The sequence below is a fragment of the Lathamus discolor genome, chromosome 14, assembly GCF_037157495.1.
Source record: "Lathamus discolor isolate bLatDis1 chromosome 14, bLatDis1.hap1, whole genome shotgun sequence".
NCBI classification, from domain to species: Eukaryota; Metazoa; Chordata; class Aves; order Psittaciformes; family Psittacidae; genus Lathamus; species Lathamus discolor.
In genome coordinates this window covers 5,110,257-5,122,688 of record NC_088897.1, presented here as the reverse complement: position 1 = coordinate 5,122,688, position 12,432 = coordinate 5,110,257, and the positions used below count along the sequence as shown (strand labels likewise).

General features: G+C 44.3%; 1 protein-coding gene across 1 annotated transcript in view; it reads left to right on the top strand.

Annotated features, from left to right (window-relative positions):
* The window catches only part of COL26A1 (collagen type XXVI alpha 1 chain), a 170,046-nt gene that overhangs the window by 33,162 nt on the left and 124,452 nt on the right, over positions 1-12,432 (top strand). The window contains exon 3 of the mRNA XM_065694560.1: positions 2,338-2,435. Within this exon, the coding sequence (XP_065550632.1) occupies positions 2,338-2,435 (98 nt within the window). The remainder of the gene's footprint in view (positions 1-2,337; positions 2,436-12,432) is intronic.

Below are 12,432 nucleotides of genomic sequence, written 5' to 3'. Positions count from 1 at the left end.
GATGTCTTGAGTCCAGTGCCAGGCCTGGGAGTTGGGAGACTGGGGCTTGGTTCGTGAGCTTTGCCAGAGCTCTTCTGGGAGACCCTCAGCATGGTACTAAAAGTCTTCATGCCTTGGGTCTCTCTGAAAAAGCACTGAAGCTCTACCTACATCAATGTGGTGCCGAGACCTCAAGCTCACTCATGACTGCAAACTCCTGAATACCATTGGATGCAGAAGAGCAAAACACTAAGTGGGACAAGCTGGCTCAGTCCAGTCCCTGTTAAACAAGTGCCTGGATCACAGTTGTCAAGTGTTAGCAGTTACTGGTGTACTTTTTGGCTGCTCAGAGGGTAAGGACGTGATGTTCTCAGGAGACAGCGTTGCTCTCCCATCACTGGCCAAATGCAGGCAGCCCTGTGCTCAGGAGAAAGCTTGTGCAGCCCTCTTGTCTGTTGGCTATAGGAGAAGTTGGCTTCTGTGTTTGGCAGCTGGCATAAGAAACAATCAGCAACTGTTCATTGAGAAATTAATTTCCCAAAGACTGAGCTCCTGCCTTCTTTCCAAGACATACATGGGCAGCCCCTCCTGGCAAGCCTTAGTTACTGCTCTTAAGAGTATCTGCACCCATGTCACTGCAGTGCTCTCCTGGATGTACACCTGTACCTGCTGCCCCTTGGATGAGATTCTTGCAATTTCTAGCTCCATTTTGGCCTTGTGCATCTGAGCCTGGGGCAGTGCTGCAGTCAGAGCAGGCAGAGGCTTTGCTTTTGTCTTCTGCTGGGTCTCACACTGCAGGAGGAGGCTCTTCCCCTGAGAAGACCCGAGTGCTGGAGCTTGTGTCTGCCTGGCCTTGAGAAAAAAGCATAAAGCTGCAGCCTGCAACACTGTAATCCCAAAGCTTCAGCCTCTCCCTGTGTGTGCCAAATTCCTTTGGCTGTTAAACAAGGGGAGGAATTTTGAGGGGAGCTTGTAGAATATGACTTCTGTGTTTGCTTTTAGCTTCATGAATAGCAGCAGTGACTTGTCTGGCCATATACTGGGAAAACTCTGATCTGCCAGCTTTGAAAGGCTGCTGGTTTAAAAGCAAAGCAGGCATTTATGCAACTGTCTGGTTTGTCTTTACTTCAGAATCACTGGTGCCTTCCACAGCTCTGCCTGTGTCTGCAGGTAGCCCTTTAGTTTCCAGTGGGGCATGGCAGTACTTGTGCTTTAACTGGGACTCTGGGGTGCAGTGTGCTGGACATGAAGCTAACCAATATGTCCTGCAGAACCACGGCTGTGGTGAGGAAGAGTGTAACCCTATTTCAGATGGGGAAACCTGAGGCACGGGTCAGCTAGCTGGGAAAAAGGCTCCATGGAGATCACTGATGTAGTCTTCATAGAATACCAGGTTGGGAGGGACCTCAGGAATCATCTGGTCCAACCTTTTTTGTTAGAGCATGACCCAGACTAGATGGCCCAGAGCCCTGTCCAGCTGGATCTTAACAGTATCCAACACTGGGGAATCCACCACTTCCCTGGGGAGATTATTCCAGTGGCTGATTGTTTCTCATTGTGAAAAATTTTCCTCTTGTGCCCAATTGGAATCTCCCCTGGGGTAACTTGTACCTGTCACTGGTCATCTTTCCATGTGATTCCTTGTAAGAAGAGAGTTTCCATCATCTTTGTAGCCACCCTTTAAATACTGGAACATGGTGATAAGGACTCCTCTCAGCCTTCTTTTCTCTAGGCTGAACAAACCCAGTTCTCTCAGCCTGACCTCACATGGCTGCCCAGTCTTTGGATCATGTTTGTGGCTCTTCTCTGGACCCTCTCTGGCCTGTCCACATCTGTTTTATATAGCAAGTGTTGTGTTGTGATGATGTTTGTTATGCTGCTGTGTTAAAACACCCTGGATCTGAGTGGTGGGGGTGAGAAAAGGGAAGACACACAAGAGATTTATGTTTTTGTGAGTAATGTTTTGGAACCTCTGTTAGTGCTGAGTGAGGAAAGGCTAATGAGGCAGCCTTTGTTCAAGGTCAGACACATCCACATGCAGGCAGAGTAAGGGAAAACAGAGTCAGCATCTCCACTACTTGCAATGACTTGGTAGCAATGAGACCTCCACAAAGTGTAATTTGCAGGAAGAGGTATGGGGAAGAGCCAGAAGACTATGAGGGCTTAAGGAGAAAAATCAGGGTTGCTGAATTGGATCCATACTGTAGTAAACCATTGCTATGTTGCTTTGTGTGTCGCCTTTTTCTGCAGCCAGAGGTGGCTGGGTGCTCTGGGGCAGGCAGATGTGCTGTGAATTAGTAACACCACCCTTGAGTACATAAGTGCATCCTGCTGACTTCTTGTTTGTGTTAGTTACAGGACTCTCATCAGGCCCACGTATAAAATGTCCTACCGAACTGTGACCACGCTGGAGTGGAGGTGCTGCCCTGGCTTCACGGGGAGCAACTGTGAAGAGGGTGAGTTATCCAGCAACGTTTGTAGCTGCTTCTGGTAGTTTCCTTTGTGCTGCAGTATCTTGGTGCTAATCGCAAGACTCGGGCAAATCTCTAACTAGGAAGCTGTCTCCTTACAGCCACAAAGAATGATGGCTGCAGACAGCAGCTCGCTTCAGGCTGCTGAGAAAACAATAGCTTCCCAGAAGCTCAAGAAAAGCCTTAAGTAACAAAACTACTCTAAGTTACAGTCTGCAGAAGACAGCTTTGCATTTTAGCATGCTGCTAGAAGAAGTAAACTTGAGGAAGAAAAACTTCTGTGAGCACCTTGGTTTCTTACCTATCACTGCAGGGTATGCTAAGGATGGACTGTGGCAGGACTGTTACTTCCCAAATAGCTGCAGCTCAGGCTGGCTGAGGATCTGACCGGGGACCCAAGGAGCTGGTGTGTGCAGCCTGTTCATGCCTGTAGGTTTAGACAGGTGAGAGTAATTACAGCTTAGTGGTGCTGCTGGTGTAAAGGAGAGAATCCAGCTCTCTCCCGCAGTGCCAGATCTGTTTCCGCAGATTTCAGGGCAAATAAAAAGCCAACATAAGCTTGTTTGAGAAAGTCAGCAGCGATCTCACAGGAGCGGCTCTGTGCAATGAGGTGACAATTTTATGCAGTCAGTTTTCAAGGTGGAACTGTTCTTTCGGCCTTGGATACAGCGTGTGGAGCGTGAGCAGAAAGCCAGTAGCCAGTCCTCACTTTCATGTGTGAGATTATTCTTACCTTTTTTTTCCTCCTTAAAACATCTGGCACTACCAACAGCCCTGCGTTCTTGAAAGGAGGAGGGGAAAAAATGACCTCTTTCTAGTACAGAAGGGTTGTGCCCCTTGATTTCTAGGAGCGGTGTTGACACTGGTGCTGTACACAGCACTTCAAACTGTCCAGAGGCATCGGTTTTAAACCTGGAGGATTTACTTGCTCCTTATGTTAATTCTTAATGTTCGTGTCACTTGGAATTGTGAGTAAAAAGGGCTGAAAAGAGTGTTTTAGGGCTTTTTGGCAATCTGTTATAAAGCCTTGTGTACTCTTTCTTTTTTGCACTCTCTTCTACTGCAAATCTGGTTCCTCTGAGAGAGTGAGGTGCTTACATCTGTGTGGGTCCTTCCTGGAAACAGCAGACAAAAGAAAACAGACAAGTAAACTGAAACAAAACCAAACCAGTGCAGTTCTGGAGCCACAGCAAATTAACAGGGTAGAACCTCAAAATGCTTTCATCTTTTTTTGGTGTTAGCTTTCTCCTCACTGTTTGATTTCACTCGTATGTGCAGCTGGTGCTTTTGAAGCTGATGTGAGGTAGGTATGATTGATGGCAGATTGGACATGAGCTATTTTTAATTTGCCTTTTCGCTCTATTGCAAATGCTCTAATTCTCTGATGGTCACTATTGTTCTCCATGTGTCAGCAGATTGGCAACTACAGTGGCTCTTGAGCTTTCACTTCAGAATAGCTCCTGTTTCCAGAGGCTGAATGTGAAAGTTTTCGTTCCCTGGGAGCTCTGGAATAACAAGGCTGCATTTCCATGAGTAGGACAGACTAAGCCAGGAGATAGAATGGATTGCTCAAGCACACAGAGCAGTTTTGCACAGCTGCAGGGTCTCTTCAGATCCATGGTGGGTTTGTTTTGCATCTTGAGGCTTGAGGGATCCTATGTGTTGATTCTGTCTTTAATCCCCAGTGAGCAGGGTTAATACTTGCTCCTTTTCTGTGTTGTTCTGGAGCAGTGTCCACTGTAGCCTATGTGGAGAAGGGGTTATTTTTTACTACCTGTCCTTATATGAGGCCTTCTTTGCCCTTTCTAGATTTATTTCTATTGACATTTCATGAGGGAAGATGGTGGGTGGGCGAACCAGGGAAACCAAATCAAAGAGCTTGAAGTTATTCAAAGGCTGCAGTGCAGCTGTTTACTACCTACAGGCTTCCTTGTCAGCTCCCAAAGGCAGGTCAGCTTTTCTTTTGCAAAGGAAACAGTCCACCCTGGACGTGTAGCCCCAAAGTATGACATACTCCTGGTGACACAACTGGCTTGCTGTAACACACCTTCAATGAGAAACCTCCCCTTCCACAGTGACTCACTGAGCTCTGGTAGAGCAAGCTTTGAATGCAATTCCATTATTCTGGAGTGTCTTGACCTTTAGCTAATAAGTTTAGCTTGAGAAAGTAACCACTTAACTGTCACCAGCTGGCAGGCACCTACGTTAATGCTGAAGGCTGCACATTGTTTAGATTTAAATTATCTTGGGAATTTAACTCTTGCATTGTAGCTGATAAAGAGCAACATCATCTGGAGGAAGCCCAGCTGGAGAAGTGGGTGAAGAGTTTGCTACTCAGTGGGCTATTAATTTACTGAGGTGGGGATGGCTGCTTCCAATCTATTTCTTTAAGTTGGCACTGCTTGGGGCTCTCAGCTCTTCCCTTCAGTGCTTTCTTTCCCCTCACCCAAAGGTATGTCAGCATTTGAAAGGGTTCCAGTTCCTTTATTGGTTTTGTGGAAGTGTGACCAGCTGGTTGAGTAGATAGCTAAAACTCACCAGTTGTACCAGTGCTTCCCAAAGGGTTTCTTGCAACTTTCTTGGATGGAGAAAGAGACTTGATGCAACAAGTCTGGTGAATTTAACTGTCAGGAAATGCTAATTTTTATTTTCCAGTTTCAGGGGGTTTTGTTTTGTTTAAAGTGGAGCCCAAGCCTAGGACAGGAAATGAATCCACCGAGCCACCCAGTCTGCTGACTGCTGATATAAAGAACATATGGATGAGGGCAGTGCAGAGGTGAAGTGGTTTAGCTATTGCAATCATGCATCAAGCTGATTGATTTGAATCCAAGATGATGCTGACATTTCAACTCAGCTTTTTTTCTATATGGCTGAAAGTTCAAAGGCAAATGCAGTCTCTTGGGAGAGGAGAAGTGTCACTTGCAAGTTCAGGGGCTCAGCATTGCTCTAGAGCTCTCCAGCTAGGCAAGGTCTTATTTCACTTTACAAATCTAACATAGACTTCTTTCTTGTTTGTTTGTACTGTTTGAATTTGGGATAGTAGCCAGGATCCTATTTACCCCAGAGGCAGATTGATGGCAGACAGCTTAGCTTTTTGGGCAAGAAGCAGCTCTAAGAGTAACCTCGGCACCTCTAAAGTGATGCCATGGTGATTCCAAGCTTAATAGTTTATTTTGAGAACTTCCTTTTTTTCCCTCATCTCTTCACTTCAGTTCTTGGAATATTTTCATCTACTTTTAATAACTATTTTTTTGCATCTTGTCATCTTGAGACTTTTCAAACCTCTTGGATTCCCATGTGTTTACAATTTTCAAAGTAGCATAAGAAAATGAAGGCTTCATTCTTGGAATGATAGAGTGCAAAAACTTTCTCCTGTTTTACTGCTGCTTCACAAAGTTTCTTGCTCTCAGGAGGAGAGATGCAGAACTGCACTGCCAGGAGTATCTTAAACTACCAAATGCAATTGTGATAGAAAATTGGACAAAGCCATGAGAATGAACATCAAAACTAGAGACATGAAAGTCTGAAAGCCCATCAGAGTGCTCTAGAGGGGATTCAAAGTGGTGTTGATGGGACCTCGCTTCTTCAGGTCTTGGTTTGCTCCCCTGTGAACTGTTAAACATAGAACTACCACACTATGTGAAAATATGTGTAGATTATGCAGTATCATTTCCCATGGTATTACTGTAGTCCTCTTCAGGAGTTGAGCTCATGTGAAGTGTTTTTCCTTTTGTCAAGTACTTCAGTTCCTTCTTATTTCTCCCTCTTCCTTGTAGCCACTGCTTGGAAACAGGGGAGTTAAGTCTGTGTATCACAGACAGCAAGTTCAGAGCTCTTTACTGCCACTGAGCATTTCTCATCTTAGAAACTGAGAACATGCAAGAGAAGGCAGTGGGAGTCAAAAGAGGCATTGCACTATCTGTTGCTGCTAAATCATAGTACAGTGATGTTTTCGCACTTCAGAGTCCCAACTCCTGTTGTAGTCAAAGCAAGAGCTTCCATTTGAGCAGTGATGTTCTCCCAGAGATGGTTGTCTTGGTGCTCTCTGGTTAGCAGGGCAGTTCTACAGCGGAGATGCATGGCAAGCTGAGGGTACCCTCCTTTCAAGTTTGGATCTAGCATAGATCCTTGCACGTATTTAGTTCTTTACTGGAGACTGGCTCAGCAATTCCTTTAGTGAAATGTGGCTCTGGTGTAATTTTGAGATCTTTGAAACTGAAGTTCAGTGTTTGGTTCCACAAAGGATCTAAAAATGTCTTCTCATTCTGAAGTTTAATGTTTATTAGATGTGGTAAGTGCGTTATGTGAATATATGTTATAGACTATTAAATGCAAACCTAAATTTCCTAGTAACTCTAGTTACTAAAGCAATTAGTAAGTAGGTAGCAAAATGTGGTGACTAACTCAGTAAATTTACCTTCAAAAATATCTCATGTAAGAGCGTCAAAATATGTTATCACCCCTGATGGAACTGCTGATGGGTTCAAGTGGCTTTCTCAGGAATGACGCTTGTGCGCCTATAGTAACAGGTATTGGATAGTATCTGCCCTGATATTTTCTTCCATAGCGTACGCCTCCTGCTCCTCTATATGCTCTACTTCCTCCTGCTTTGTTTCTGGCGGCCTCTTCAATGTAAGGCTGAAGGTCCACCAGAAGTTTCCCAAACTACTCTGTGATGTGTCACCCAATTCCTTTCCACTCCCACCAGCACGCTGACCATTCAGCAACCTCTGCCTTCAGGCATAACATGTGTGTCACCCTTGATCACATTTTCTGAGGAGTTCCTGGAGTGTGTGGTCACTGTTGGAAGCATGTGCAGCCTGCTGAGAGTGCTTTCTGGCATCGGTGCTAGGTGACTACTTGAACAGTTCCTAAATGTTCATGTTCCTTTCGATATGAGGTCCAAAACAAAAATCCCTGTCAGATTTCCAAAGACTTTGACACTGCATTCCAGCATTGGAGTAGTTTCATTTTTTGGACATTTTTAATCTGAACAGGGAGAATTTTATTCAGCACCTAATGTAAAAATAAGAGGAGTGTTAAATAGCTGCAGATGTTATCTCAACACAATTAGAAAAGCTGTGTGCTGCACTGTTACATTATCCCCAGGTTTTTAGCTCCCATCAAATTACTGTGGTATGTAGTGAATCTTTTTAATTTTGATGAGCTATTTGTTTGCTTTCCCAAATACCTTGGATGCTTTCTGTTTCTCTTAGCTATGTATTTCTTAATACACAAGTGACAGACCCACCTATTTATAGTTTGTGTCTTTGCTATTCATTTGCTTTATCTCTAATCAGGAGTGAACATAACCTTGCCCTGGGTAAGGCTAACACAGGACTGGTCTGCAAGGTGTGTGTGCGTCTGCTCTGCCTGGATCATTCTCGCCATGCTGGCAGGATTCTGCCCATTGCTGTCAGAAGAGAGAAGCATGTGGGGCTTCGTTAGCGACTTCTGCCTCTCCATAGGTGCTGGTGTAACTAACTGATGGGAAGGTTTCTGGGAAGTGGTGGAGTGCAGCAGCAGAAGGTTAGAGTTGAGAAGGAAGTCCTGAGTAGTTGTCTTTAGCTTCTAAGCTCCTGCTGCTGTCGTAAAGCAGGTCCTGCCTTACACAGAATGGATGCCGAGGGCAAGGTATGGCTCTTCCATGTCTCTGCCGGTGTTGCTGCTTCCTAATGGGGTGTTACCTTCCTCTTTCATACAACTGGCTTTAGTGTGTGATAGAAGCAGAGTACTAATTATGATCCTGAAATTGCTGGAAGACCAAAAATGGTGAACTACTACAATAGATAGTCTGTGAAATTGGGCAGGGTCTTCACTGCCTGTTAGAGATGGCATGGGTTGATTCTGCCTTGAAGCTGGGAGTCTCTTGAGCTTCTTTTTGTCTGCTTCAGTGATAGAGAAAATAAGTGCTGATGAGCTAGGCTACCTCAGAGAAGCTGTTGTCAAAAACATTACCAATCATGTCTGGAGCTGCCATTGGCAACGCTGGCTTCATTGATTCCTGCTTTTAGTACTTGTGACCCTGTAAAGAACATAAAGGGTAGTAATCTTGGAGCACTCACAAAGCAGGGAAATGACTAGGAAAGGTCCACAGGAAGAAATTGCTTTCATTAGGGAGTTATAATGTGTTGATCACAGGAGTAGATGAGTAGAATTTCCAGGATGCTGCTGGTAAGGATGTCAGCCAAGGGGACAGAGTGCTCTCTCCTAACTCTGCTGTGAGGCTGTGAAGAGAGTCTGAGCAGGGTGGAAAAGGGGGACCTTTGACTTCAGCAGTTGGCTACTGAAAGGCAAACGCTGCCAGTTCTTACTCATCTGTGGTGCTAGGGTGTTTTTAGCAGGTTAGAACTCCCTGCTAGGAGAAGGGAAGCATGGAAACCTTGGGCACTGCTTATCTCTTGACCAAAGAAAGATTCGGTGGTGGTGGACCTGAGAGCCTTTAAAAAGTACTTTTTATTAGATTTGTGTAAATGCTTTTAGACACATCTCTGGTGACTAAGTAGAAACTGAAACTTTTGCACCCAGGTCAGCTCTTGCATTACTCAGGAACAGAACTTCAGAGGTGTATGGGTTCTGAAGAGCCCATACTACCTTTTAACGGTGTCTTCCTGTTGTAATCCTTAGTGCCTCCTTCAACCCTGTGCTACTTTCTCATGTACATGTTCCCTTCAGCACTTCTGACTTCCCCTGAAGTTATCACTTATTTCCCGTTCATCCTCACAATGATGAACTCTGTATTTTCTTGAGACCATTAGAAAGGAGATGGTTTTTCTATATGTAGGACTCACATTATTACAGCCTCTATTATTATTATCCTGTTACAGGATAATAAATCTACATTTGGAACTTCTAAATCTGCTTTCAAAAGGCAGCTGACTTCTGTGTGCTGCTTGTCTCCCCTTTTGTTGGTTTCAGTTTTGTATGATGCTTTTTATTTTTTGATATATTTATTCCTGCCAAGCTTCAGACACTGTGGTGAAATCTTGCAACAAAAGAATTGCCTAAGAAATAGAGATCTCGCTTTCATCAGGTTTAGAAATGCTTCTGACATAGAAGTAATTGTGCTTTTCCTGTGGGGAGCTGGAATGGCTGTCACTAGTCTATGCTAAACTCTAATCCTGAGGCAGACAACGGTCAGCTCAGAGGGCAGAGAATGGATGAGATGGATGTGGCAGTTTCTTGGTTTTGACTGTTTCTTTTTGGTAAGGCACAGCCTGTGGCATGGTTGCCTGAAAACCTGCCCACAGAGGTGTTCCTAACTCGAGTGCTCCTGCCTTTCTGGAGAGGTCTAAGAAGTGTATAATGCTCAGGTAATGAAGGTGGGTGTTCAGAACCTGGGGAGATACCTTGTGTGGTGTATTTGCTAATTTCAGAGGTGGCTTGGCTGTGTGAGAGGATTGGGTCCTTTGTTTTCCAGTATCCCAATCTGGAGATGCTTTCTAATGGCTTCTAGTTTTTGGCACCTGCCTTCTTAACCTTTATGGGGTGAGCTGATGCCACTGGTACATTAAGAATAGAGGAGGGATGACCCTGAGGAAGCTATTTTGCATAAACAGACCGGATTGCTGCTGCTATTGAAAGTCATGTGAAAATAGCCAAAAGGTTGGAGGACTTTGCTAAGCCATCATTTCCATCCAGGATAAGGATTTAAGACTAATGCAGAGTAAGCTGGAAAGTAGTGTCCTCTTCTGGAAAAAAGGGAATGTGACACGTTATGCTGTCAGTCCTGTAAATGTTTGTACCAAACTCATGAGCAACATTGTCCTGAAAACTTCACCCTATTCCTCTTTTCTACAGGAATTCCTGTAGGATATGGTGGAGGAAGGGTGGGGTTGTGTTTATAACCAAAGGCAGCAGATACTGGATGTACACCACTCTGCCAGTTGCATATGAAAGAGCTAAATGAGAGGAATCGTTTCTCACTGGTGTCCACTGTTTGTATTGGTGCCTTTCAAGTGAATTATAGATAACAATGGAAAAAGAATTGAAGCCACCCCTCGAAGCTGTTGCTGAGCTTCCTTGCTGCTGTGATAACTTGGGGTTATTTTAATCAGGAAGAGGAAATAAGGCTTATTCCTTTAATAGGGAGTGCCTACAGTTGGATGGGGTGGCAATGAAGAGCAGTATCTCTCTTTTACTGAATTTGCAATTTTAAATTGCATTTCACAAGCTGTTTTGTGTTTAATTTTTGAGCATAACACAAGATTTCAGCTCCCTCCCCATTCCTTTTCAAGGGCTTAGTTGTGAAATGCGTTTAACTTAGTGCTGCTGTCAAACAGGGTTGAATGGGATGTTTCCTTGAGGAAGAGCTTGTTGAATTTTTTCCATGAGAATACTTGAGTGGGCCAGTAATGCCTGGTCTGCAGAGTGCCAGCTCTTCTGAGTGCAGTAATTCATTTACTTTCAACTATCTTGCATATCTGGCCCTAGCAGTAGTACAGACTTGTGCAGCTGTGAATGTTGGTGAGGATAAGGGAGAGATGAGGGCAACAGTCCTGCTTTTCATCCCTAGATATAACCTTCACCTCTAAGTGTGACTCTGGGTTCAGAGTCCTGCTGCCATCTCTTGTTTCTGTCTTGTCGCATACTGGAGGAGAGACAAGAACATACATTACACCACACGAGTTCTAAGATTCCTGTCCAGAGCTGTTATAATGATGAGTTATCACTTTGTGTGGTGATGGAAGAGTATCTTGTACTGCTGAGGTTTAAAGACATGAGAGTAAAAGATATTCCTTAAGACAGGAGACTTCATGGCCAGCTTTTCACAGACAGGCCAAGGCACTCTTTCTGCAAAGGGTTTTCTAATAACTTTAAACAAAGCTGTTGACATTGCAAGCTGTTTGCATGTGTAAGAGGTAAGAAAGATATAAGGTGTTGCAAGACAAAGGGGAAAAGCTGAAGAAGGCCACAGTGTACAGCAAGCAGTGCAGTTGGTAGGAAGCTGAACTGGAGCTAAGCTTAGGGGGTGAGGCAGATGGAGATCTTTCAGTTTCTGTTTTTTGTAGGTTTTTCATTAAATGAATTAATGCAATTGGTATAGTAACATTTGTGTTTTCTGTGGCAACTGATTCCAGTTGTGAGCTGCTCTAAAATATCAACAAAAAGGAGTTCAGGCAGCTGCAGTACCTTAGCCGGCTAATTCTCATCCACATAAAAGCTCTCTTCAGGCAGAAGAGATTTACTGGGGATCTAAATCCCCAGTACAACTGTTACAACTATTCTGGGGTGCTTTGCCTTGGGGAAATGGGAATGTAAGGAACTGGAATAGAAGTGGAATTGCAAGCCCAGGAGTAGGAGCTGAGGTGGATTTGCCAGAGAAATGCGAGACTGGTTTCATGTTTTATAGATGACTTCAAGGTGAAAGCAAGAGGTAGGCATCAGATTCCCATGTTGCTGACTCCTAGACCTTATTCTTAATCAATTCTTTGTTATGAAAAGGAGAACCAGAAGTGTTACTCCAAGTAATAATTTCTAGTGGAGCTGAATTTCAGTTAAACACAGAAAAGTGCTAGACAAAAGCAACAGGCTGCCCAAGTGGTAAATGCTCCATCTCTGGCAGCATTCAAGACCAGGTTGGACAGAGCCTTGGGTGATATGGTCTAGCATGAGGTGTCCCTGCCCATGGCAGGGGGTTAGAACTGGATGAGCTTAAGGTCCTTTCCAACCCAAACCAGTCTGTGATTCTATGTTCAATGCATGTCATTCCAACATCTTCTCTCTGAGCTATTTAGCAGGATAAAGGCAGCAAAGTCCATACAGCTTGATTTGGGAAGCTACAGGAAGGTGAATTAGATGGAACAACTTGGAAATACACGTTTCACTCAGAAGAAATCATGTGCTGTAGTTAGGGTTCAGACTGTGTCAGTTTGGGTGGAGGTCTCAAATGGAGTAGTACCCAGTCTGTTCTCAGTCCAGCAGAGCTTGCTATTTCATGTTAGAGTTAGTCTAAGGAATGAGAGAGCCCTGTAATCAATTT